Raw genomic sequence first — 25564 nt, 5'->3', positions numbered from 1 at the left:
TTGACATCAAAGTTGTGGGATGGGTATTCAGGAGCTATGTGTTTCTTGCAAATAGGATGAACTTGAATAAAATGAACAGTTTGAACAAGGCAAATCAAAATGAACAGTTTGAACAAGGCAAATCTGTAGTGTACATTTCTGCTCCGTTTCCATTGTCTGTGTGATTGTAGTTGGTTTGCTTGTTCATATTATTAAACATGGAGACCTGTATTTATTTTCTTCTTTTTGCTTTCTGAAAGGTATCCCCAGATGGCTTAAGTCTCTGAATGTATATTTAATAACCTCATTTACCCAGTGGGTAACTTTATTGAAAAGCTGTAACAATGAACCACTAAGAGTAGCTGCCACTTCAAAAAATAGGCAATTGCTCACCTGGAAATAAAAAATGTGCTGTCTCGGTACACTTAAATAGAAGATGGGAGGTTGTTTGTAAGAAAGTGTATGTGAAGTATGATATCCCATCAGTAGTTCAGGAAAACTGGGTCTTGATTGAATGACAATATGGACTGTCTGATGTAACAAGCACTAGATCTTCTGAATAGTATTGTAGAACGTTGTCAACAGTTCAGATGTCTCATTCTTTACATTCACACTTTTTAAGTCTGAACTGTGACCTATATCCTCACCTATACTTTGGTAGCCACAGTGCATGATAGCTGATATTCTCATAACACTGTCATTTCCCCTCTTTGCTACTCAATTTGTGGATGATTATTGGGATGAACAACTGTCAATAATTTTCTGTAAGAACTCAAATTTCCCAATTGTCATCATTTCGCTATAAGTATGTCTTGTGAATCTCTCACACTATTAAACAAACCTGTGAGGAAATGTGCAACTCTTATTTGCTTGTTTCTGTCTATTTTTATAAAGATATACTTCATAAGGTTTGATACTCATCTTGTAGGTCAATTAAATTTCTTTTACCTTCTTCAGATGAATTTAAACATGGCACTTACTTTTCTACATCTTGTTTTATATAAATGTTTACTATCTAGAAGTATACTTGTAAATATTTTAAAACTGTAGTTATTTTCAGTCATTTGTTGCCAGTAGTTTAATAGAGCAGTGATACATATTTTCAGTTATTTATGCTCAATATGTTGGGGCTCAACTGCTAATCCATGTACAAAATGTTGATCTCCTGCATCGCATTTTACTGAAATTTTAAGGCTTTGTAATTTTCCGGTATGCGCAGCACTGTCTGCAAATAGCCTCACAGAGGATATCCACCAGGTAGTTTAAATGTATTGTGAACAGTAATTGCCATACAGCTGTCACTTGGGGTCCTCATGAAATTAAGTCTATGGATGACAATTTTGACTCATTAAGAGCAATGTGTTGAATTTTGTACACCAGGAAGTCAAGAACTAGTCAAGAAATTGATCCAGTGGTAGTAAGTTCATATTTTTCCACTGTACAACAGTGCAAAACTATATTGAATGGCTTCAGGAAGACAAGGAACAGAGCGTTGATTGGTCACTGTTAGGTGTCCCTGATATCTAGTTGTAGTGGTGCAGCAAGCTGGATAGTCCCATATCAGGGATCCTGTGACCCTTATGGAAGAGATGTTCTTCTAGTATTCAGGACCACGACTGCTCTCCCAACTAGGCATTGTCGGTTCAAAGGGTTGGGAAGTGTCAAGTGAATATGTCGGAGGTGAAGCTGCCTGCAGGATGTCAGTTGGCATGCCCATAAACACTTCATTACTCCATTACTGGTGTGGCCCAGCATTGACCCTCGACATCCATGATCCATGGGCGTGGTGAGGCATCAGTCTTGTACCCACAGTGGCAAGAAATGGTGCAGGCAGTGTGGCTATGTTCCAGCCTGGTAAGCGAGTGTTGGGCACTGAAAGGTGTCCAGAGACTCAGCGACAAGGATGGCATCGGTTCGACCATTGCTCCACCCTGCAGGGCCTGGACCAGGAAGAAATCCCAACACTATTGGAATGTCTTGAAACTGCGGTTACTGCTCCAGTGTCCAGGTTGAGGTTGCGGAGCTTATGGGTGTTAGCAAGCATTCGGATTATGTCATTGTGCTTCAGCTAGTGCCCAAGCTGTACCCTCTCCCGTCCTGGAGTAATTCGACCTACTGAATTCTTGAGTGGCTAAAGTCTGGTTGCATCATGGGAGATGTTGCCTTATTTCATATTTTATAAAATATTAGTCCAGAGTACAAATTCTAATTTAGCTCCTTTACATTGGAACTCTTCATTCCCTGTGTATATTTACACTGTATGTACTGTTGGGGTTTTTCCGTGGGCTCACTGAGACAAAAATATGAATGATAGGTTTCTCTGTAGTTTGTATAGTTACAGTAAGTGGCTGATGCTGTAAACAATGCACAAATTTTGTAACACAGACACTGCTACATCAAACAAAAGAAAGTTTAGGATGGAGAGATTGCTACTTACCACATAGAGATGTTGACTCATAGACAGCCACAATGAAAAGACGGTCCTATATTTAAGCTTTTGGCCAAAAGTCCTCCTTCCAAAACTAAAACACACTCATGACCATTGTTTCCAGCTGATGTAGCCAGACTACGGATGCAACTGCACATGATGGGAGCAGCAATCTGGCATGAGCTGTGAGGGTAAGAAAGAACCATGGGGTAGAGAGGAGGAGGAACATGTAAGGGGTCCATAGGCCCTTACTATAACTTTGCGCTCGGCACAGGTTGATAGGGCGAACAATCAATTGTGACGTGTTGAGAGAGCGAGTGTCGAGATACACCAGTGTGGTTGGCTGGTATATGTGTGTGAAGGCCATTGTTGAAGTACAGGTCTTTAACGGAGAAGGGTGTCGCCATCGCCGTGGTTAGACCCCTATGTAATAGATTAATACCAGGAAAGTGAAGAAGTATCATTATGAAAGTGATCAGTGACGTTACTAGTGCCGATATTTGGTTTCGCGTCTACCGCGCTGTCCTAACCTTGGATTGCAGTGTTGGGTGCAGTGATGGATTAGCATGTGACGATAATGGAAAATGAAGAAAGTCTGTGCTGAGATTAGCCGTAATTAGATATGTATGACAAAGGCAGTGGCTATCTCCTTTTCTTTGTCTTTTGAGAAGAATATAAGTTTGTAATTAGTAAAACTGTGTTGGTGTTCCTTGTTACCAGACATTCAGTATTATAGTATTGAGCAGAACGAACTGGAATGTAACAACTTCCGTAGCAGTCGATTCCGATTGCCAGCCCCATTAGATTCACGGTCGTGTTAATAATAAATATTGGGCTGCTATTCGATCAGATCAGGTCGGGATAATAAATCGAAGGTGTTACAAACAACAGGGTGGGGGTGGGGTGGGGACAAGGACAGGTGCAGGTGTAGTGCTGCTTGTGAAAGCCTACGTGGATGTTGGGGGGGGGGGGGGGGGGGAACAGACAGAATGGGGGACAGGGGACAGCAAAGTTGAAAAAGGGAAAAGACAAATGGATAAGTTGCTAGAATAGAAGACTTGCTTAGTGCCGGAGTGGGAGCAGACAAGGGGAGGAGTAGATGGAGGAGAGGTACTAGCAGAGTTGGCCAGGCAATGAAATAACACATGACGAACAGAGCAAGGAGGACATAAAAAATCAGACTAGCACAGGCAAAAAGGGCATTCCTGGCCAAGAGAAGTCTACTAGTATCAAACATAAGCCTTAATTTGTGGAAGAAGTTTCTGTGAAGTTCGTATGGAGCACAGCATTGTATGGCAGTGAAACATGGACTGTGGAAAAGCTGGAACTTGAGAACTGAAGCATTAGAGGTGTGGTGCCACAGACAAATGTTAAAAATTACATGGACTGATCAGGCAAGGAATAAGTTGATTCTGTACATAATTAGATGGGGGAAGGAATGTATGGAAAACACTGACAAGAAGAAGGGGTACTAGAGGAAGCTGTAGAGGGGAAAAACTGTAGAGGAAGACAGAGATAGGAATAAATCCAGCAAATAATTGAGGATGTAGGTTGCAAGTACTACTCTGAGATAAAGAGGTTGGCTCAGGAGAAGTATTCGTGGTGGGCCACATGAAACCAATCAGAAGACTTAAGGCCAGTGGGGTTATGGGAAAATAGGATATGTTGCAGAGAGAGAGAGAGAGAGAGAGAGTACCCACCTGTGAAATACAGAGAAGCTGCTGTTTGTAGGATGAATCCAGATGGTACAGGCAGTGAAGCAGTCATTGAAGTGAAGCTCATTGTGTTGGCAGCATGTTCAGCAACTGGATGCTCCAGCTTTTCACTAGGCCACAGTTTGTTGGTGGCCATTCATTTGGACAGACAGCTTGTTACCTGTCATGCCCAAATAGAAACCAGAACATTGGTTGCAGCTTAGTTTCTGGGTCACATGGCTGCTTTCGCAGGTAGCTCTGCCTTCAATGGGATAGGAGATGTTTGTGACTAGACTGGATTAGGTGGTGGCAGGACGATGTATGGGACAGCTGTTGTGCTGCACACAATCTCACAAGGAGCAATAAACCTACCCCCACCCATAGCCCGCTCTCTCTCTGCCCCCTCACCAGACTGCTGCTTTCGACTGGCACAATTGCAGTCCACAGTGCGGCCACAGCGGAGAGAGGAGAGATTGGGGGGGGGGGGGTCCCCACAGCTCTTTTGTAGGTACGTTTGTGGTGCGCACACGCCCCCCCCCCCCCTCCTCATCCTATTGCTGCCTTTATTCTTTTCTGGGCTGCTTTACCTTCTCCTTCCCTGCCCTTGTCTCTTCCATTCCCTGTCTTGGTGTTCTTCATGTCAGTCTGGCTGTCCTCATGACTTTGCTTTGTCTTGCAGGTTTGGTTGGTAGCTTTTCCTTCTTGTTTTCTTTTTCGGTCCCCCTCAGGGATTTGACCTCATCTCTAAAATTTGAACTCTATAGTGTGAGAGAGGTGTGTAAGAACTCTCTCCCTAGCATCTCTGGCATTGGTTCCTCTCCCCCATCCCCCTCCTCCCCCATCCCCCCTCCACCCCCATCCCCCTCCTCCCCCATCCCCCCTCCTCCCCCATCCCCCTCCTCCCCTTCCCCCTCACCTCCCCTTCCCCCTCACCACCCCTTCCCCCTCACCTCCCCTTCCCCCTCACCTCCCCTTCCCCCTCACCTCCCCTTCCCCCTCACCTCCCCTTCCCCCTCACCACCCCTTCCCCCTCCCTGCCCCTTCCCCCTCCCTGCCCCTTCCCCCTCCCTGCTCCTTCCCCCTCCCTGCTCCTTCCCCCTCCCCTGCTCCTTCCCCCTCCCCTGCTCCTTCCCCCTCCCCTGCTCCTTCCCCCTCCCCTGCTCCTTCCCCCTCCCCTGCTCCTTCCCCCTCCCCTGCTCCTTCCCCCTCCCCTGCTCCTTCCCCCTCCCCTGCTCCTTCCCCCTCCCCTGCTCCTTCCCCCTCCCCTGCTCCTTCCCCCTCCCCTGCTCCTTCCCCCTCCCCTGCTCCTTCCCCCTCCCCTGCTCCTTCCCCCTCCCCTGCTCCTTCCCCCTCCCCTGCTCCTTCCCCCTCCCCTGCTCCTTCCCCCTCCACCCCTACCCCCTCCCCCTTTCCCCTCCTCCCCTACCCCCTACCCCTACTCCCCTACCCTCCCCCTTCCCCTTCACCCCTACCCTCCCCCTTCTCCCCTACCCACCCCCTTCCCCCTCCTCCCCTACCCCCATCCCCTGCCCCCTTCACTTCCCAACACTCCCCCCTCCCCTCCCCCCTCCAGTTCCCTCCACTCCCCCTCTTCTCCCTTCCCCTCCCACACTGCCATAGCTCTTTTGCCTCCTTGCTAGGTCACCAGCTGGGCAGCCAGTCCGTGTAGTGGGGCTGTTATATACCCCTCTGGCTGAGCCCCCTGACACCACACGGATCACACTACTGGTATGTGCACTGTGAACACCATGTCCAAGTGTAGGATGGTTGCCCACCTTTTCAGGGTATCGGAATTCCTGGCAACAACCATCTTGCCAGGCAGCTGTTGCTGTGGCTGGTGGCACCCACAAGGAGAGCCCCTGTTTGGAGTGGGTGGTACCAGGGCAGACATTTGGCACATGAAATGTGTTAAACACTCTGGCTACTCTTCTGCAGCAGGGTCTCTTCCTCAACATGTTTCTGTCTCAGTTCCTGTTTCTACTTCCCGGCCTTAACATCCTTGGCTACTCCCTGGGAGGAGTGCGAGGTCCACCAGCTTGTGGCAGAACCATTTCCACGGTTCCTGGTCTGTAGGAGGACTAACAGGGAGACATTTGCCTCCACCAACAAGTCCTTGAAGTTGAATGAGTCGTTAAGCAAGATGAGATATGGCCCTCTCCTTATAAAGACAACTTCTGCAACTCAGTTGGCCTCCCTCTGCGCTGTGACCATTTAGGAGACATCCCCGTGACTATCGCTCCTCACAAGTCACTCAATATGACACAAGGTGTAATTTTCCATAAGGACCTTCTCCTCCAGACCGATGATGAACTTAGGGCTAATCTGGAACAATGTGGCGTTCATTTCATACAGCATGTCCAGAAAGGCCCTAAGGACCATTGTGTAGACACTGGTACTTTCATCCTGGCATTTAGAGGGGATACACTGCCCAAGTAGGTCAAGATAATTCGATGTGAATCCATGCATTCCATCTTCTATGCATTGCTTCCGTTGCCTCAAGTTCTGCCACATGTTCTCGCGATGTGATGCCACTGCCATCTGTGGTGACTGTGGCCACCCTCTTTATGTGGGGGAACTCTTCGACCCCACTGCCTAACTGTGTAAACTGCTCTGGTCTCCATGCTCCCCTCCCTCCTGAGTATCCAGTGTACATGAAGGACTAAGAATTCAGGAAATATAGATCATTTACTGTTTCAGCTACTTTGAGGGCTGGAAGATGTTTGACAGACTTCATCCTGTAAATCTCTCCTCTGCCATTGCCTCGGTTATGTCTTCCCCTCCTCACCCCTCCCCGTTACGCCAATCCTGCCTCCCTTCCCTTCCCTTCCCTTTCCTCACCCTCAGTGGCTCCCATCCCTTGCCCTCCAGAAACTCCTCCTCCTCCTCCTCCTCCTCCTCCTCCTCTGCCAGGGAAGACATCCTCTTCTTTGACTCCTGCTAGGGATGGGGCTCCCTCTTGAAACACACCCCTCCTGGGCATTCTTGAAGTATGAAGCTTGCACCCTCTGGTTGGACGAGAGACCCACACTCTGAGGGCCTCAAAGCCACTCGCTCTCTGTCCGATCCTGACATTGGTGTCACCTATTCCCACTTTCATGTATTTCCTTACTGAAAACGCTTCCTCCCTCCCTCCGAGAGAGAAGCAGCAGCAGCCAAGTCAAAGGACGAGGTTTCTTGGGGGGCTTCGCCCCCTTCTCCTCACTCCAACCAAATCATACCCAGCTTGTATGGATGTCACCCCATCATCGTTGGTGACAACCACTGACTGAGTGACATGACCTCCCCACGGCTTCTTTGTGTCTCACTTGGACTCTCACCACACGATAATCCTGTGGAAGGGCAACAGATATTACCTTCACCCTACCAGAAATACAATGACTTGTTTCCTTCTGCTCTGCATTTTGTCATGCTCTTCAAGAAACACACTTCCATGATGATCACACTCCAACATTTTGTGGTTATCGGGCATTCTGTTGGAACCATGGTGGCCCCAAGATAGCATCTGGAGAGATCTGCACTTTGGTTCGCGCCGATGTCAGTAGTGACTGGATCCCCCTTCATACCAACCTGAAAGCAATAGTGGTTAGAGCACAAGTGACTCCTGCAATCACCGTTTGCAATGTTTACCACCCTCCAGTTAGGCCACTTCCTTATGTTGAACTGTTTACTTTAATACAGCAACTCTTGCCCCGTATCTCCTCCTTGGGGGACTTCAGTGCACACCACCCCCTGTGTGGGGGAGTGCCACTTCAACAGGTAGGGGTCTATTATAGACTTTGATTTGTCTCTCCTCAGTGATAGTTCACTTACCCACTTCAGTGCTCCTTGTGGCACCTTTACTGCTATCGATCTCACAGTCTCTTCCCTTGCTCTCGTGGCTTCTCCACATTGGTCACCCTAGGATGATCTTCGCGACAGTCACTTTCCGGTGATTGTATCATTTCTCTACTGCCGCCAGGCAGACAGCAACCCACATTGGACATTCCGCAGGGCCAATTGGCCTTTATATACTTCTGCTGACCACCTGAACAACTCTCTCTCAAATTACATTGATGCGGTCATGCAGGGCATCTCTGTCACTATTCTTCATGCTGCTGGCACTGCTGTCCCCCCTATTTACAGGTCCCCATGTTGTCGACCAGTACCGTGGTGGACCAGGAACATAGCAGTCACTGTCCAGGACCGTTGAGTGCTGCAGCAATTCAAATGACACCCTTCACTGACCAACCCTTTTGATTTTGAGCATCTCCATGCTAAGACTCATTACTTTATTAAGCATAGTAAAAAGGAATGCTGGGACCACTATGTTTCTTCCCTGGGGACGTGTGCCTCTTCATCACAGGTTTGGTCCAAGCTCCGTAGCCTTCTGGGCCGCCAGCTGTCCAGGGCCTTACCCTCCAAGGTGCTCTGTGTACTGATCCGTTGGTCTTTGCATAACACCTTGTAACACACTTTGCTACAGCATTGGTGTCCTCCTCCTATCCTGCTACCTTTCTCCAGCAGAAACACTGAGTTGAACAGACCCCCCCCCCCCCCCCCCCCCCCCCCCGTTTTTCAACCCCTCACCAGGCTGAAGCCAATAATGCCCCAGTCCCAGATTCCATCCACAACAAGATGATCCAACCCTTGGATATTATACAGAGGAAACATCTACTCAGGTCTTCAACAGTGTTTGGCTCATGGGTTCCTCCCCTCACAATGGCACCTTATTTCCGGGAAGAACCCAATGCCTCTCAACAGCTAACCACCAATTAGCCTGACAAATGTACTTTGTAAACTGCTGGAGAGGATATTTAGCTTCCAATTATGTTGAGTATTCGAATCTCGGGTCCTTTTGTTCCCATATCAGTGTGGCTTCCAGAGAGGACGATCTCCAACTGACATTTACTCAGATTGGAAACTGCAATCCAACAGTCTTTTTCTAACCACTGACACCTTGGCACAGTCTTCTTGGACCTACAGAAGGCATATGACATTGCTTGGCACCATCACATTTTAGTTACTCTTGATGAATGGGGCTTTTGCAGCTCCCTTCAGATTTTTAACCATGAGTTTTTATCCCATTGTCTCTTCTGGGTTCAAGTTGGCACTTCACTCAGCACCCCTCAAATTCATTAGAACATTATTCCACAGGGTTCTGTATTAGGTGTCACACTGTTCGTCATAGCCATCAATAGGCTTGTAACCTCTGTTGGGCCTCTGGTTACCCTAGTGTTGTATGTTGATGATTTTTGCATCTGGTGCAACTCTCACTTGGTAGCGTCTGCTGAGCACTGGCTAAAGGCGCTGTCCGACGGGCCGCTGCATGTGCTGTCTCCCATGGCTTCCAGTTTTCTCCCTCCAAAACACAAAAGTATTCATTTTTGTCGTCGTCCCACAGTAAACCCAGTTATTTAGGTGACCGGCTCTGAGGTGTTGTAGCACAGTCCCGTTTCTTGGGCTTTCTTTTTGATAAAAAGCTGATGTGGTTCCCCATCTTGCCACCTGAAGACTACATGCATGCAGAATCTTAATGCCCTCTACTTCGTGCCCCACACATCATGGAGTACACTACTCTTCTCCATCTTTACTGTACTCTGGTCTTCTCCAGACTAAATTACAGTAGTCAAGTGTATGGCTCAGTGGCTCCTTCCACTCTTAAAATACTTGACCCTGTTCACCACTGTGGGGTGCATCTGGCTATTGGTGCGTTTCGCAGGAGTGCTGTTAACAGTCTCGCAGAAGCGGTGATTCCCCCTTTACAGATATGACGAGCCAACTCCTGGTTTCTTACGTAATCGCCATTCGCAGATTTCCTGACCATGCTGTGTACCCTGTCTTCTTTGCAAACGAGGGATGTCTCCCTCCTGATCACTGCCCATGAGTGGGATTGCCAGTTGCAATGCATCTCACTTGCATCTGTTGGGATCTCCATCTCCACCCACTGGAATGCATACCATGTATTTCCTCTCGTACATCACATTGAATGGTGCCTAGACCATGGATTAGGACCAACCTATTCCAGGATCCTAAGATCTGTCTCTCCCCTATAATCTCCCAGCATCTTGTGCGTTCCATCCCTGCAGAGTTCCAGGGTGCTACTTATTTACTTACTTACTTACTTACTTACTTTCCGTGTCCGGAACTAGACTTCAGACTTCCAAAAATCAGCAGCAAATATGGCCTTGTCATTTGCCTCCCACAAGTCATTCATTGTGCAGGGCTGGTCTAAATATGGACAGATAAGCAGGTGTTGAGGATCCTGGACAGAACCACACAGACAGGAAACCCCATTGTTGCAGGTTTGTCTTGCACTTTGGCAATTCTACCCTTATACGGTTTAGGGTTGTCCAGACTGTGTAGGGTAGGTCTCCACCAAGCGCCAGTTCTTCTTTTACATCTTTATGGGGGTTTCTCAGGTCGATTTCCTACCTTTTCAAACGATTCTCTGCAGCCGACCCTTCCAGGTGCTACTATCTTCTACATTGGTGGTTCTAAGATGGAAGCTAAAGTGGGATATGCTTTCACATCTCCTACTGCCTTAGAACAGCATTTATTGCTGGGATCATGTAGTGCATTCACAGCAGAGCTGCTAGCAATTAACAGGGCCTTCCATTTTGTTTTTCAGGTCTCCCTCCACCATATTTTAATATGTACTGATTCAGTGAGCAGCCTACAGGCAATAGCCCAATGCTACTCTCATCACCTTTTGGTCTCTGCTATCCATGACCTTCTCTCTGCCCTTGGCCTTGCCGTCTGCTCAGTTGCCTTTCTCTGAGTCCCAAGTCATGTGGGTATCCTAGGGAATGAACTGACTGACTGGCTATAGAAGCCGATACTTAACCCCCATTCCCTTTCATGATTCTAACTGTGGATATACGGTTCTACATCATATCTCTCTTTGCCCAAAAGTGGAATGATATCTGGTGTGCTACTGATCTTGTTAATAAACTCCGCACAGTCAAGGAGACTACTACAGTTTGGCGCTCATCCTCCTGCCCCTCTTGAAAGGAGCCCACTCACTGTATTAGGCTGTCTATTTATTTGTCATACCAGGCTCACCCATTGTTTCCTCCTGCGCAATGAACCACCCTGACAATATGGTTGTGGAGCCAGACCTATGGTATCCTGTGTTTTAGTGGAATGTACCCTTCTTTTGGCCCTTCGTACTGAGTATGTTGTTGTTGTTGTTGTTGTGGTCTTCAGTCCTGAGACTGGTTTGATGCAGCTCTCCATGCTAATCTATCCTGTGCAAGCTCCTTCATCTCCCAGTACATCCTTCCGAATCTGCTTAGTGTATTCATCTCTTGGTCTCCCTCTACGATTTTTACCCTCCACGCTGCCCTCCAATGCTAAATTTGTGATCCCTTGATGCCTCAGGTCCTACCAGCCGATCCCTTCTTCTAGTCAAGTTGTGCCACAAACTTCTCTTCTCTCCAATCCTATTCAATACCTCCTCATTAGTTACGTGATCTACCCACCTAATCTTCAACATTCTTCTGTAGCACCACATTTCGAAAGCTTCTATTCTCTTCTTGTCCAAACTATTTATTGTCCATGTTTCACTGAGTATAGTCTTCCAAATTCCTTAATTTTAATACTAGCAGACAATTCACAGATGGTTGAACTGGTCCTCAGTTTCCTCCATCAAAGTGGTTTTTATTTTCTGATATAAGGTTTTGCTTTACTCTTGGAGCAGGGGCAGGGTGGTTGTGGTTGAGGCCTCTCTTCATGTTTTCTCGGTCTGGGACCCCATGACCACTTCCCCCTAGAAAGGCTGCTCTTTTTTAGATTTGGTCCACCCTTCTATGCCCTCAACTGCATGTGTTTTAACTTTTCGTTTTACAATTTAACTCCTCTGACTGAATCTGTCTGCTTGTAGTGGACCCTCTCTCTTCTGTTAGTAACCTTGAAATCACGGCACTGATGACCTCGCCGTTCGGTCCCATTACCCCTCTCAATTAATAAATCAATCAGTTCATGCTTCAGTCCACTTTTCGTAGTCCACTCGCTGCTTCCTGCCTAATTTTCTTTGCTGTTCTACTGAATCTCTAGATGAGCTAGCCCATAGAACACACACAATCTTTGGCATTCACTTGTCCTTTCAGCAGCAGTGTTAAACTACTTCGTAAGGTAGAAGTGTAGTCTGGGATGCGTCCTAAAACATTATGAAACCATATAGTCACTCTTTCTACATTTACAACTAAACTGTATGAACAGCTGTGATGTGCATGGTAGAGGGTACATCCCACTGAGGGCTTTATCCCATTCCATTTATATTTGTAGCGTGGGAAAAATGATTGTGTCTACTGTAATTAATCTAATCTTATTCTCACTGTCCCTATGGGAGCAGTATGTAGTTGGTTGTAGTGTATTTGTCATCATTTAAAATCGGTTCTTGAAACTTTGTCAGTAGACTTTCTTGGGATAGTTTCTGTCTGTCTTCAAGGGTCTGCTAGCTCAGTTCTTTCAACTTATCATTGACACTTGTCTATGGGTCAGACAATCTGTGACCATTGGTGCTACCTTTCTCTATATACGTTCAGTATCCCGTGCTAGTCCTATTAAGTATGTGTCCCACACACTTTAGTGATATTCTAGGATGTGTCACACGAGTGATTTGTAAGCAGTCTCCTTTGTAGACTGATTGCATTTGAAAACTGAGTTAACCCCTTAATGCTGAGTGTTGGGAATTTGCCTCATACCAATGCTGTGCTAATAATTGGAAGGCTAACTGTTTCTGACTGCCAGAAGATACTGATTCTACATGAAGCTGCCAATGCTTCGGACATGTATGCATTCTCCAGAGTGTTTTGGGCTGCCTCTAAAGTGCCACAATATTTTATTTTTATCTTTCATCTAGAAATTTATTCAAGTATTAAGGGGTTAAGCATTTGTGCCTTTGCTGTGCCACTCTAAACTTCAATTCCAGTGCTGTCCATGAGTGACTCGACACTTAACTTTGGCGCAAGTAACGGCCTTTACATATGACCAGAATTTCATTGGGTTTTGTGAAAGATCATTTGACAATTTTCTGCTATGTTAGTCATTGAAGGCTGCATTCATTGCTCTCTTGGACTACCAAAAGTGTTTCATTCAGCATCTCTCTATCTACAGCACTATGCTTTGTTTCATACATATTATGCAGTAGTCTCTGTTTCTTTAGATGTTTCTTTACAGCTACTGAATACTGTGGAGGAGTTCTTCCATTATGAATTGCACTACTGGGTATATAGCTATCCAGCACGTGGTCAACTGTTCTTTTAATCTTGAACCATAGTTCCTCAATATGCTCCTGTTCTGAGCTGAAGGTTTCAAGTTCCTCGTTGAGGTATGAAGCTATTGTTTCTCTGTCTAGTTTGCTGAACAAATAAATCTTTGTTTGTTTTAGTTGTCCTTTGTGTTTAGTATTCATTGTTGCTATAACTGTGTTATGATCACTGATACCAGTTTCAGTGTGTAGCTCCTCAAAGAGGTCAGTCCAGTTTGTTGCCATTAGACGTAATGTATTTGCATCGTGAGTGGGGTTCTCAACTATCTGTTGTAGGTAGTTTTCAGATAAGGCATTTACTAATGTTTCAGAAGATGTCCTGTCATGCCCACCACTGACAAAACTACAATTATACCAATTGATTGTTGAATGATTGGAGTATTAGAAAACTTACATTCAAGTGAACTGAGGGTTTCTGTAAAGTTTTCAGTTACACTGGGAGAAGTATGTTGTGTTTGATAGGACTCTTATTAGTTTTTACCAACTCTTGATACTGGGTCTTGCTCCAACAATCACATACACAGCTGCAACTTCTAGCTCGGTGCATTTGAGTATCTTGTTTGCTTCAACAAATACACCACCTCCATTTCCTGTTTCTCTACCCTTTCAGTACGTGCTTAGGTTGTTCCCAATGGTCTTACTACTGTCAACTTCAGGTTTTAACCAATTTTCTGTGCCAAATATTATGTAAGCTTCAGTGCTTTTTAGGAGCACTCTGAATTCTGGCACTTTGTCACGAATGCTTAAGCAGTTAAGCACTAGGATTTTGATACTCTCATCTGCGGGAGTCATTTCTTCGGATCGTACAATGATACTTGTGAGTTTCCCCACAGTTATCATTATCTAGATTCGAAGGACAGTCACTTAATCTAAAAAATCCTTGTGTACATTCCACACAGCATTAGCTACTTGGGCAGCTGCATTTGATGTAAAGTGCACATCTGACCTGTTTAGGAGGAGCCTATAACTCTCAATCCTATGGCGCAAGTCTAGGAACTCACAGCCTGTCGTGCTACAGAACTCTGAGTCTCTGATTCAATCCTTCCACTCTACTAAGAACCAGGGAGCGACCATCTGTTCTGGGGACAATGCTACAAATAGTTAGCTTCATCGAAACTCCGGAAACTCCGTGAGCAAGGCTGGTATTCTCAATCCTCTCTGCTAGACAACAAGCATTGTGTGTTCCGATGTGTGCCACAATCTGTAGTTGGATGCATCCTGTTCCCTCAGTGGTTGCTGGAATGGCCTGTCCAATATGTTGAATGAGGTCTTCAAGCATATGCACTGAATGTACTTGGTGTTCATTCCCACCCCTTGCTGCAAGAGGTACCATTATTTGCCGTACATTTGAACTGCCTACAGTTATTAGAGCCCCTACTCTTTTGTGTTTGTCTCATCTTGACAGGGGACAAAGCAGGTTTTCTCAAAACAGGAGAAGTGATTCCTGCTGACTCAGTTTCAGTCTCAGTGACAGTATGACACGTTGAGTCATTCTTGGTCCCTGTGTAGCCTGTAATGGACGTGTAGACCTCACATTGACATGTGTCTCATTGTGAAGTCGACAGGTAATAATGATGAGGCTTATATTGCCTGCAGGAGAGTGTGTCCACAGGAGAGGACAGTAATTATGGTGTATCTGATATCCCAGGTGCACAATTCTTGGTAGTCCTCCCAACACACCCATTTGCAGCAGGTTCTAATTGCTTGACAGTTGCTAGGGCAATTTCCAGCTGCTTATGAATAGTAACCAACTCATCCTCTGCCTGAGAACAGCAAAAAACAGTGGGGCTGCATTATGCCTGGTGCAGTATTTTACAGAACAGTTAACAATTTATGTCTGGTGCAGTATTTTGTAGAATAGTTAACAATTAACTTAACTTTATACTAAGCTTGCTGATTCTCTTTTAATTGATGAGTTTGATTTGCGACAAATATCATCAGCTGTCTTTTGAAATATAAGTAACTTATAGTGAAAAATGAGATATCTGTTACGAAATCAGAGAACTTGGTAAGTTTTACTATTTCTGTGAGCCTTTTTCATGTTTTGGTTATTAAGAAAGTTCGACAATAGCATTATTTTATGATAATTGTAGACAATATACATTCTTATTAAAAGAGAGCTAATATCAAGCTATGTTACTTATTAATCGCAGCTGTTGATCACAAACAATGATTTCTTATGAAATAGGTTATGCAATCTTTGCAAGCGTCCGAAATATCACAGCATATACCTTTTTCACATGACTGTCTGACAAAATCTTGGAACTGTTAGTTGTGAACAAGAGTATTGTGACCAAGATATTGAAAAGCGCAGTCAATCTTACAACTGGCGATATAGCACTACATAATATAACATTTTCCTGGAAGACTCATGTTATGTTTACTATTGACGATTTAATACTATACAGTACATCTCAACACCAGCATAAGTTTTGGTTGAAATAGCACAAACAAATTTCAATTTTATGTCAAATTTTTGTACCTAAGTTTTCGAAGTGAATTTATAATGCATGTGATTTTATTCTAAGACTAAGGAAGTACTGGGAGCTGGCTTATATACTTGAGTAAATAAACGTGCAAATTGCATGGGTTAGCTGGTTTTGTATCTCCTTCAGTATATCTTGCAAAAAGGCATGAAATATGAGAGCACAATAGATGCACATTCACTTGGGGCTGCTATCGATCTCATGCTATCCTACTTAACCTCGAAAAGTATCACTTATCCTCATTACACACTTCAAAACTAAGCATGCTAAGTTTCCACTATACACTATAAAATGTTACACATTCATCAAAATCAGAAACCTTGCCTTCAGTTAAGTAATCTCTGAATCATATTTCTATGTGACCTATCTAAAATGACAGAACATGTCCACATTTACTTTAAACCTGTAACTACCTACATCACGATCACTCATCATCAATATTTCCTTCATGGTTCCTGCACTAAACATAACCTTTCTAATCAATTACATCTTATCACAGCATTGTGAAGTCAGTTACTTAAAGTACAGTACAAGAATTCATCAGGAAGATCTTAAACTTGAACTATGCCAAGAAAATCCATGGTAATTGCTCCAAAATCAGGTTTGTAATCGTAAGTCTAGAAACTACAGCTTAAATCTGGAATTCCAGCACTACGCAGTCCTCTATACCACCATTGCACCCACAATCTTCTTATCTATCTCTCCTCCCCCCCCCCTCCCCCGCCTCCCCCCGCCTCATCTAACCTCCTGAGTGCACCTACCTGCCCTACCCTCTCTCCTCCTCATCCCAGTATGCTCCCACAAACAGCAATTTACCACCCCCCTCTCCTACCCTGCTATCCCTTCCCCTCCCCACCCCAGCCTCCTCCTTACTCCCACCACCTATTTTGTCCTGAGTGCACCTACCTGCCCTACCCTCTCTCCTCCTCATCCCAGTATGCTCCCACAAACAGCAATTTACCACCCCCCTCTCCTACCCTGCTATCCCTTCCCCTCCCCACCCCAGCCTCCTCCTTACTCCCACCACCTGTTTTGTGTGTGTGTGTGTGTGTGTGTGTGTGTGTGTGTGTGTGTGTGTGTGTGTGTGCGCGTGGGCGTGCGCGTGGGCGTGGGCGTGGGCGTGCGCGTGGGCGTGGGCGTGCGCGTGGGCGTGTGCGTGTGCGTGTTTTTCTATCTCTGCTCTCTTTTTTGTTGTGCCTCAGTATATACATGTCATAGGTGTATTTTACAGTACTTTTGAATTTATGTAATGATATTCCATACCTTCATTGAAGAGGTGAATGTTTTATATTGATTGCTAAGATAATTTACACTCTGTTTCCTGTGTCACTTACTAAGGAAACATATTAGCTTGCCTTGCCCTACTTAGTATCCCTTTTAGCACTGATAGTTAATGATGCTACAGTTGCCAAAAGGTACTTACTCAGCCCTCTATGTTTGAATAAAAGAGTTGAGATCTGTTAGTTACTAGGAGTTGTGAGATGTGTAACCTTCAGTATTTGGTTTTCTAACGGCTTAAGGCGATTCTCAGAAAAGATGCTCAGAACTGTCTCACATTGCTAAGTATACCATTGTTGCAGATGTGGGTGACAAACCTAGAGTATGTTAACCTTCTGAGGATTTTTAAAACTTTGTGGAGAGGGACAAGCCCTTAGCTATCAACATCCATGGAGTCAACATAGTAGAGGAGGCCTAAAAGTGACACATTGTAATCTGTGCCAGGGAAAAAAATCTCTTGATTTTAATCAGTTGGCACTGGTGCTGCGTCTTGTGTATTTCATGAAATTCAAAATCGCAAGTGGACATCAGTGCCTCACTCTCAACTTTTAACTTAAAACATAAATTTGATAACCTGCATTACTATTCTTCATTTGTGATGAACACATAGAAGACCATAAGAACAGGTAAAAGGGAAAAGAACTGGAAAGGTCAATGTCCAGTGACTTGATGTAAGGAAGAAAGAAAAAAATCCTCACATTGTTAAAAGACATGCGTATGTTGCACATCAGATTACCTTATACAACACAAGACTGACACATCCTCCAAAAGAATCGAATCTAATATCCACCTGCCCCCTCCGAAAAGCAGTAAACACTTGAATGTAGCTTCTTGTCTTCAACTGATTTAAATACTGTGTTATGACACTGAAAATCAAATTGGTTGTGCAGGTGCAGCATTGCCAACCTAGACATAAAGTGTATTCTAAGTTTGCTGTTTGATGATCAATCTGGAAAAATGGAAAAAAAAAACTTAAATCAACAAGTGTTATACAAGAATTTATCAAGTTTTGAAGTTAGTAGACGTCACGATGTTACTCTGTTCATGATAATGATGCAACAACAGCCCTGACATTATCTTGAGTTGTTGACTCGTACAGTACACTCCTACTCCGTACATTTTATGACAGCCATATGATGTACGTGCATAATCTGCAAAGTGCTAAATAGGTCCATAAGCACAAACTCGTTAACTGGAAGAAGCTGACTTTCGTATTCCAGTATTACACATTTTGAACATTCCAATCATCAGATGTCCTGGAACATCATGTTGCACTTGGATGTAAAAGTTGCATGTTGTAGTCGTAACAATTCGAAGCAGAGTCTGGTTATGATCATTATCATTACAACATGTAACTATTATGTCCATGTGTAACATAATGTGACAGGATATCTGATTATGGCAATGGTTGAAATGTGTATATTGGACTAATAATGTCAGCTTGTTTCCAATCAATGTTTTTTTTTCCCACAGCGACCTTCCAGCATTTTGCAGACTACACATACTTTTCAAGATGGTTGCATACGTCCTTCATGACTTTGTCACAGCAAAGCCTTATGAATATTATTATTGTTGTTTTAATTTATTTATTTTTATTTATTTATTGGAACGTTCAATCAGAAAGCATTTAGTAAAATTCGATCCTTTGTTCGTTATGGAGTAATAAGACTGATAGGAGGGTTGAGTCTGATTAATGTGAGAATTTTGTGGGGGGAGTGGGATATTAATCTATTGTTCTAGGCAGTGTTGAGGCTTGTGATCTAAATGTTTCTGAAGTGATTAGTGAAATGAAAGGAGATGCATTTGGATCACTTACTCAGATATACTTCTGATAAAGTTTGAAATATTTATATTAAATTTATTGATGAAGTCCTTGCATCTCCGAATTAAGGGTGACAACAGACTGCATTCACAAACTGCTGTACTTAGTATCTTCCGAATACTGTCACTATTTTATAATTCAGTGCAGAGAAACCATTCCTCACAAAGGAGGGAGACAACAGTGAATTGATTATGAAAGGGAGGTACGTTGCTAAGTTCATCAAAATACTGTACAACTGTTATTCAATTTTCAACATTATTTAAACCAGTTGTACCCGTTTGTATTTAAGAAAATAAATATGTTTTGAAGCAATGTCTGTGATAAATATGGTCTTTGAACTTGATGTTGTTGGTTGTTCAAAATCGTCATAAAATGACACTTAAAGATTGCATCATTTCTCATCAAACAGAAAATATATATGCAAATATATTCAGCTGTTTTCATTGAAAATTGTTGTTATTATAAGTCATATGGTTTATTCCAAACAACTGAATATTTTTGCATGGTGTAACAGACGTGCAGTAGCTACCTACCATATTTTCTTTTTCTGCCTGAGATCACTCATTGATGCACAGGTTGAGTAGTCAAAACTGGAAAAGGAGTTCGTGTGTTTCACAATAATTAGATGTGGAGATACGTTGCATTTTAACTTTTCCGCCTACAGAAACTGAAAATGAGGTGAAACTGAAAATTGTTACAAAGATTGCTTAGTAACATTCTAGTGTTCTATTTTGTGTTGAACATTCCATAAATTACCCTCTCCCCTCCCTCGTGCAGGACTTTGCATATTTTATTTAATAAAGATGTGAGTATTTGTGTATTTTGAAAAGTTTTTTCATTAACTGGTGAATGTGGGGGGAAGACAAATTTTTAGATTTTGCATATAGTTTGGAGAAAAAATCCATCACAACTGAATTGGAATGAACGGAAAAGGTCATTTTTGTGAGTATTCAGAAAATGTGCAACAATTGTATTCACTTATTGTCGTTGTTGTTGTTGTTGTTGTTGTTGCTGCTGCAAATGAGGGTATATAGTATACAGTTCTCTTGACCTCTCGTGACTGGAATTGTTAAAACTCTGTAGAAACCCTATAAGCTGCAATTTTGGCTACAAACTGAGAACAGCTAAAAAGTGGCATGACCTCTAAGTAGACAATGATTTCATAATTTTGGTGTAAAAATAGTCGACCTTTTAAAGTTCAGATCATTTTATACCTTAAGGTTGTTTCATGGAGTAAGAGCCCACCAGGAGATACAAATATTCATTTATTCGCCAAAAAAAGTCAATTTTCATCAGGGTATCAAATTACTTAACTATATGTTTTACTCCAACCAACATTTCCACCTTTTTATGTCTATTGGAATACTCCTGGAACTTACACTTCAACACTTTTTGCCATACACGTTGTTCTATATTTCTGATGCAAAACAGTTCCTCTGTTATCAGAAAATGTTATCCATTTAGAAAAATTGTTGAGGGGAGGGGGGTGAGCATACATATGCATATGTACAATTTTTCTTATTGTTACTAATTTTTAGTTGCAGGAAGGTCTCGAACCTTCTCGCCAGCGATGGTTTTTTGGTGGGAAACTCCTTGGTGACAAGCTTCGCATTGAAGAGACGAAAGTTTTACCTGGATATGTTGTGCAAGTAATTGTCAATAATGACCAGACATCTGCTGCAGAGACTTGAACTGTATCTTCAAAGTGACCTTTTCATTTTTAAAAAGGAGTTTAGATTTGTTATAATGGTTGGCATAAAAGAAAAATGACTGTTATTTCCTAATAGATATGTACATGTGTGTATGTGAGGTATAAAGGTGTGTCTAATATGAAAACGGGTGTATATTGTTTACTAATCACATCTGTAAGTTGTGTAATGTTGTGAATTTTCTAAAAACTGCAATTATATTGCATTCTTCTTGCACAGAAGTCTCAGTTTTTATCGGCCTTATTTTAATGGTATACTAAAGAGGCAGAAAATGCTGTGATAATGGATACTCACAAAATGCCATGCACAGAGGAACATTGTGAGTCCTTTATTTCACAATGAAACTCCATTTTCTCTTTGCTAAGTTTGTAGTTTCAAATTTTATTCTGCAGACAGAGTGTAATTAACAGATTCACTGTATCAGACAGCAAAACTTGCTTTTCCAACAAGCACTGTTTCCAGCAGTAGTAATTGTTCTAGTCTTAATATTTCTTAGTGTTGCTTTCATAAACTACTGACAGTGAATATGAATAGTTTTATCACTTCATTGCTTTTGGAGCTGATTATTCTGAGACTTTATTTTTGTTACAGTGTTAATATTTTTTCCTGTTTTACATGGTGCAGGGATTTGTCGTTTCACAATTGCTGATTATAAATTAGCATTTCATAGGTATTATTTGTGTCAGAAGCCTCTCATCATCATACGTGTCTCATTAGACATGTTTTAAAATATTACAGAGGGTTCTGTAGTTTTCTGTGATGATTTAATGTTTGGTCTTATATAATAGCATAAAACTAGTTCAGTTATTGCTTTTTATTTATGCAGAAGCAAGGTTTTGATTTAAGCAAGAGCAAAGAAGTCTGTGTTCAGATCAGTGCCAAACAAGCATTCCAATCAATATTACACAGTTTTTGTGCCTAAGAAATAAATGTAAATACAGCTGTGTCTGTTTATGTTTAAAACTAGACTGAAACAGATGCTCTCCTTAGTATGGCTGCATTGAAATTTAGGTGTCAGGTTCAAAACCTGTTTCTGACAAGATTTCAGTTTTTAATTTTTGGAAGAAAATTAGATTCCTCTCGTCATAACTAGAGTGACAAAATATGGAAGGAAAAGCTGTTGATGGAAAAAAATTATTTACTTATGTTTTTTGATTTGTGTGTGGTTTTCAAAAGTGCAGTGATGTGCAGTTGTTGGAAGTGACAATAATACACAGTTGAGTTTGACTTGCTTGTCACAGGAGAAAAAGAAGTTCCTCCTAGTTTGTCACTTACAGAACTTTTGAGAAACCACTAGGGAATAACCACCCACAATGCCATTTATAATGTAATTAGTGGCATTTTCCTTTCCCAGCTTGTTGTGTTTGTTATGAGGAGGATGGCAATTTGGCAAAATAATGAGTTACAATAAGGGCTGGCCAAGTTAAAAGATCTTTTATTTTTAATGATGTACTTACATTTTGAGTATCACTTCTGTACATTGCAGTTTCTCAGGTAATTTTATCTTTGTAACTGTGGCATGTAACATAAATTTCGTAAATAAATCATTTACTGAATGCCCTCACTACTGAAAATCTTATTTATGACATGCACAAATAGTGGATAACTGTCATGTAGAAAGTGGTACTACTGCTGAGACTGAGAGGGAACATTTTCCTTATACTGTTTGTTGTGAATATTTGCTACACCATTATTATTTTTAATTTATTAGATTCTTAGTTTATGGCTATATTGTTCTCTTGTGCTCTGTTATTTGTGTAAGTGGTGAAATGATCTTCACAAATGTAACATTCATTATATTACTATTGTGGTATCTTCTCTATTAATCTTTTCCTCAACACATATGTGGATGAGTGGAAAGACTGGGAAAAGGGGAGGGGAGTCAAGATTCTCAATGATTGTAAGTACTTTCTTGTGGCATTCAGAAATATTGGGTTTGTTTAATTTTAATACCTCAGTACAAAATGTTTTCTGTATCATTTATAAAGCTATGTAATTTAATAGTATTTATTTAGCAAAGATTGTGGAGCATTGATATATTTTGTTACTCATTTTCCTGTCATTTATTAGCGCTTCAATAAACTATTAAATGTAGAACTCTTTTTTTTTTTTTAATCTTTTTGAAGAATATCGGAAAAATGGCCCAAAAATTAGTTATTTCAGAAATACAGCGCAAAATTTAGTAACTTCATTACATTTTTGTAATATATTTTGTTGATTTGGGACACTTGTACTATGAACATATTTTCTTTTATTTATTTCATTTTGGTACATCATAAATCTTTAATTTGAGCTTTCACTGAAAGGAAAACCTTATGAGTGGCTAATGCACTTTTGCTCAGAACTAAGTTAAGTGGTACCCACTTTGTCTGAGGAGGAAATGCCTCATTTTCTCCTTAAATAAAGCAGGCCCCCACTTAATATGCTTTGAGTGTCCTGCCCATGCCCTGCCTCCTCCCCCTCTCCAATCTCATGCAACTGTTTCCTCTCCCTTTCTCTCAAGAAAAAGAAGTAATGTATGGCTATGAAAAATAGATGTACTGCCATTTATTATCTGTGTATGTGCCAGTTGGGCTGTAAAGGAAATCGTTCCTCCTCAAGGTAAGTACTGGATAATCTGTCTCCTTGTGAATATAATAAATTTCTGAAGCAAATTGTTGTTGTTACTTTTCTATTCTGTAATGGTTTTCATACTAATATTGGGAACATCAAAACAATTGCAGAAAGCTTCTGAACAACAGATATCTGTGTATACCACTCCTCCTCAAGTCATTTCACACAGAAAACCTCACTGTTTTCAATTGACGAGATCAGGTGTATATGCAAATGTGTGTGAAACGGACAACAAAAATTTCAGATGCAAACCTCTTGTAAATGACCACCTCTCCAAATTCTACCATAAGTTGCATAGCAGGATTTTGCAAGGCAAGGAATAAACACAGTGTGGGTGGATTTTAGATTCCAGTTGCACATATTGCAGGGAACATTTAACTAATATGCTGGATGCAAAATTGGATTGTTTGTGAAATGCACAGTAGTCTCAAGAAAGTCTTTTTAACGCATTATGCATGCAGAGAGTTGTTGAATTGTAACTCAGCAGAATCAGTCTTACATCTTTAAAAACACACAGAAAATTATTCTAGTTAAACATGATCAGAATACTCAATAAAATAAAAATGTATACTGTTAACAGTAAATCTACTATCTGCTTACAAATATACCCACCAAAATCCCTTAGGGATTAATATTTACTTTGTGTAAAAACATTTCTCAAATATAGTTTTGCTTTTATTCTTCTCTAAATTTATTTTACTTTTCTAATCTTTAGGCATAAGCTATCAGTGTATTGTAAAGAAATGTCTTAAAGTGCAAGTTCTTTTTGTCATTCTAGGTTGAGGGCATTGTAGTTGCCTGTATAGAAGCTGTGAATCTTCAAAGCTGGCACTGATTATCAAACAAGTATTTGCGCATGAGTGAAGTAGTTTTTGTAATTGTACAGAACTCTGTGGATAGGCATTAACAATGTGTCTTTAGGGGGTCAAAGCTGTGTGATATTTGACTAGCTTTTTTTCTGTAATGTATTTTTTCCGCTAAATAATAATTGGTTTTAACACTAAAATGCTATTCCATAAGTTACAGGAGATTGAGAATTCCCAAAAATGCCATTTGGATATCTTACGTAAAGCACACTTTATAAATAATTTATGCAGATAAATGTGCTGAATTGACTGGATGGAAGTTTCATTGCACAATCTTTTAAGTTGCAATATCATCAACATCCATTCCCAATAGTTTTGTAGAGTATGTACTCTTTATACCCTTTATACCTGTTAGGTAAGCTGGTTAAGGCACTAGACTCTTATTCTGGAGGAGAGAGGTTGAAATCTCAGTCTCCATACTTATGATTTTGGTTTTCTATGGTTCCCTAAGTCACGTAAGCCTAATTCTGGGCTGACTCCTTTGAAATGCATGTGGCCAATTTCCATCCCTACATTTGTTCCGTTTGAGCTTCCACTTGGTCTCTCAACCCTCGAGCGGGTGCGCCGTTTTTCATAACACGAGTGGGCACACTTTGTACACATGTATAGAATAGCTTCATTTATGTTGCCAAGGTGGGTCATGTATGATCAAAATCACAGTTTAATCATAGTTTATTTAAACAGCAAGAAAATAAACATACATAATATGAGTTACACTACTGTTTTGTTAAACAATATTGAAATAATTTTCAGTACAACACACTGTTGCCAAGGACAGATGATACAGAGACAGTAATGACCCACTCGAAGCATTAAGCCGTGCAGTGGCATCAGATACCATCCAGCTGCTTATTCAGTCACTAATTATCTCATAGACAACTGCCTCAATGTGGCATTAGGCTGCTAGCTCATAATCAGGGTCTTTTTCTTTGGACGGATCGTAAATTTTTTCTGCCTAGCTCACTTGGACATATGACAACACAAATTATCATTGTGTTACCTGAAGCAATAATGAAGGATTAGGTACAGGTCTGCAGTTGTGAAACAAAAATAGAACTGTGCAAAGGGTTTATGATATTTTGTTTACTGGATGGTATCTGTAATTTAGCATTCTTACACTCTTCCCTCTCAGTGCCAGATTTAATGCATAACTTTGATTCTGAAATGTCAATCTGCATGCATTGAAACATAGATGTATGCAGTGGGATTTGGTCAGTAGTTACAGACATTCCTTTTCATTGCTAAAGGGAACAGGAAGAGTGGGTTTTCATTTTCAGAGGTCATGAATATTATAATTTTCACTTTATGCTTAGATCGAGCTAGTCTGTGTTCTACAGTATGAATTGTGTTTTGTAGTTAGTGAGTGAGTTCAAAGGTCAGAGAAAGGCATGGGTGTAGCACCTCCAGTACAACGGCTTCTGTAAAGTATGATTTATTTG

At 41.9% G+C, this 25564-nt stretch overlaps 1 protein-coding gene across 1 annotated transcript in view; it reads left to right on the top strand.

The window, feature by feature from the left end:
* LOC126183343 (ubiquitin domain-containing protein 1) overlaps positions 1-22210 on the top strand; it is a 67113-nt gene extending 44903 nt beyond the window's left edge. Inside the window, exon 5 of the mRNA XM_049925228.1 lies at positions 20476-22210. Within this exon, the coding sequence (XP_049781185.1) occupies positions 20476-20628 (153 nt within the window). The 3' untranslated portion in view covers positions 20629-22210. The remainder of the gene's footprint in view (positions 1-20475) is intronic.
* The last annotated feature ends 3354 nt before the right edge of the window (positions 22211-25564 follow it).

This window comes from Schistocerca cancellata, chromosome 1 (assembly GCF_023864275.1).
Source record: "Schistocerca cancellata isolate TAMUIC-IGC-003103 chromosome 1, iqSchCanc2.1, whole genome shotgun sequence".
In the NCBI taxonomy this organism is placed as follows: Eukaryota; Metazoa; Arthropoda; class Insecta; order Orthoptera; family Acrididae; genus Schistocerca; species Schistocerca cancellata.
This window is presented reverse-complemented; position numbering and strand designations above follow the sequence as displayed.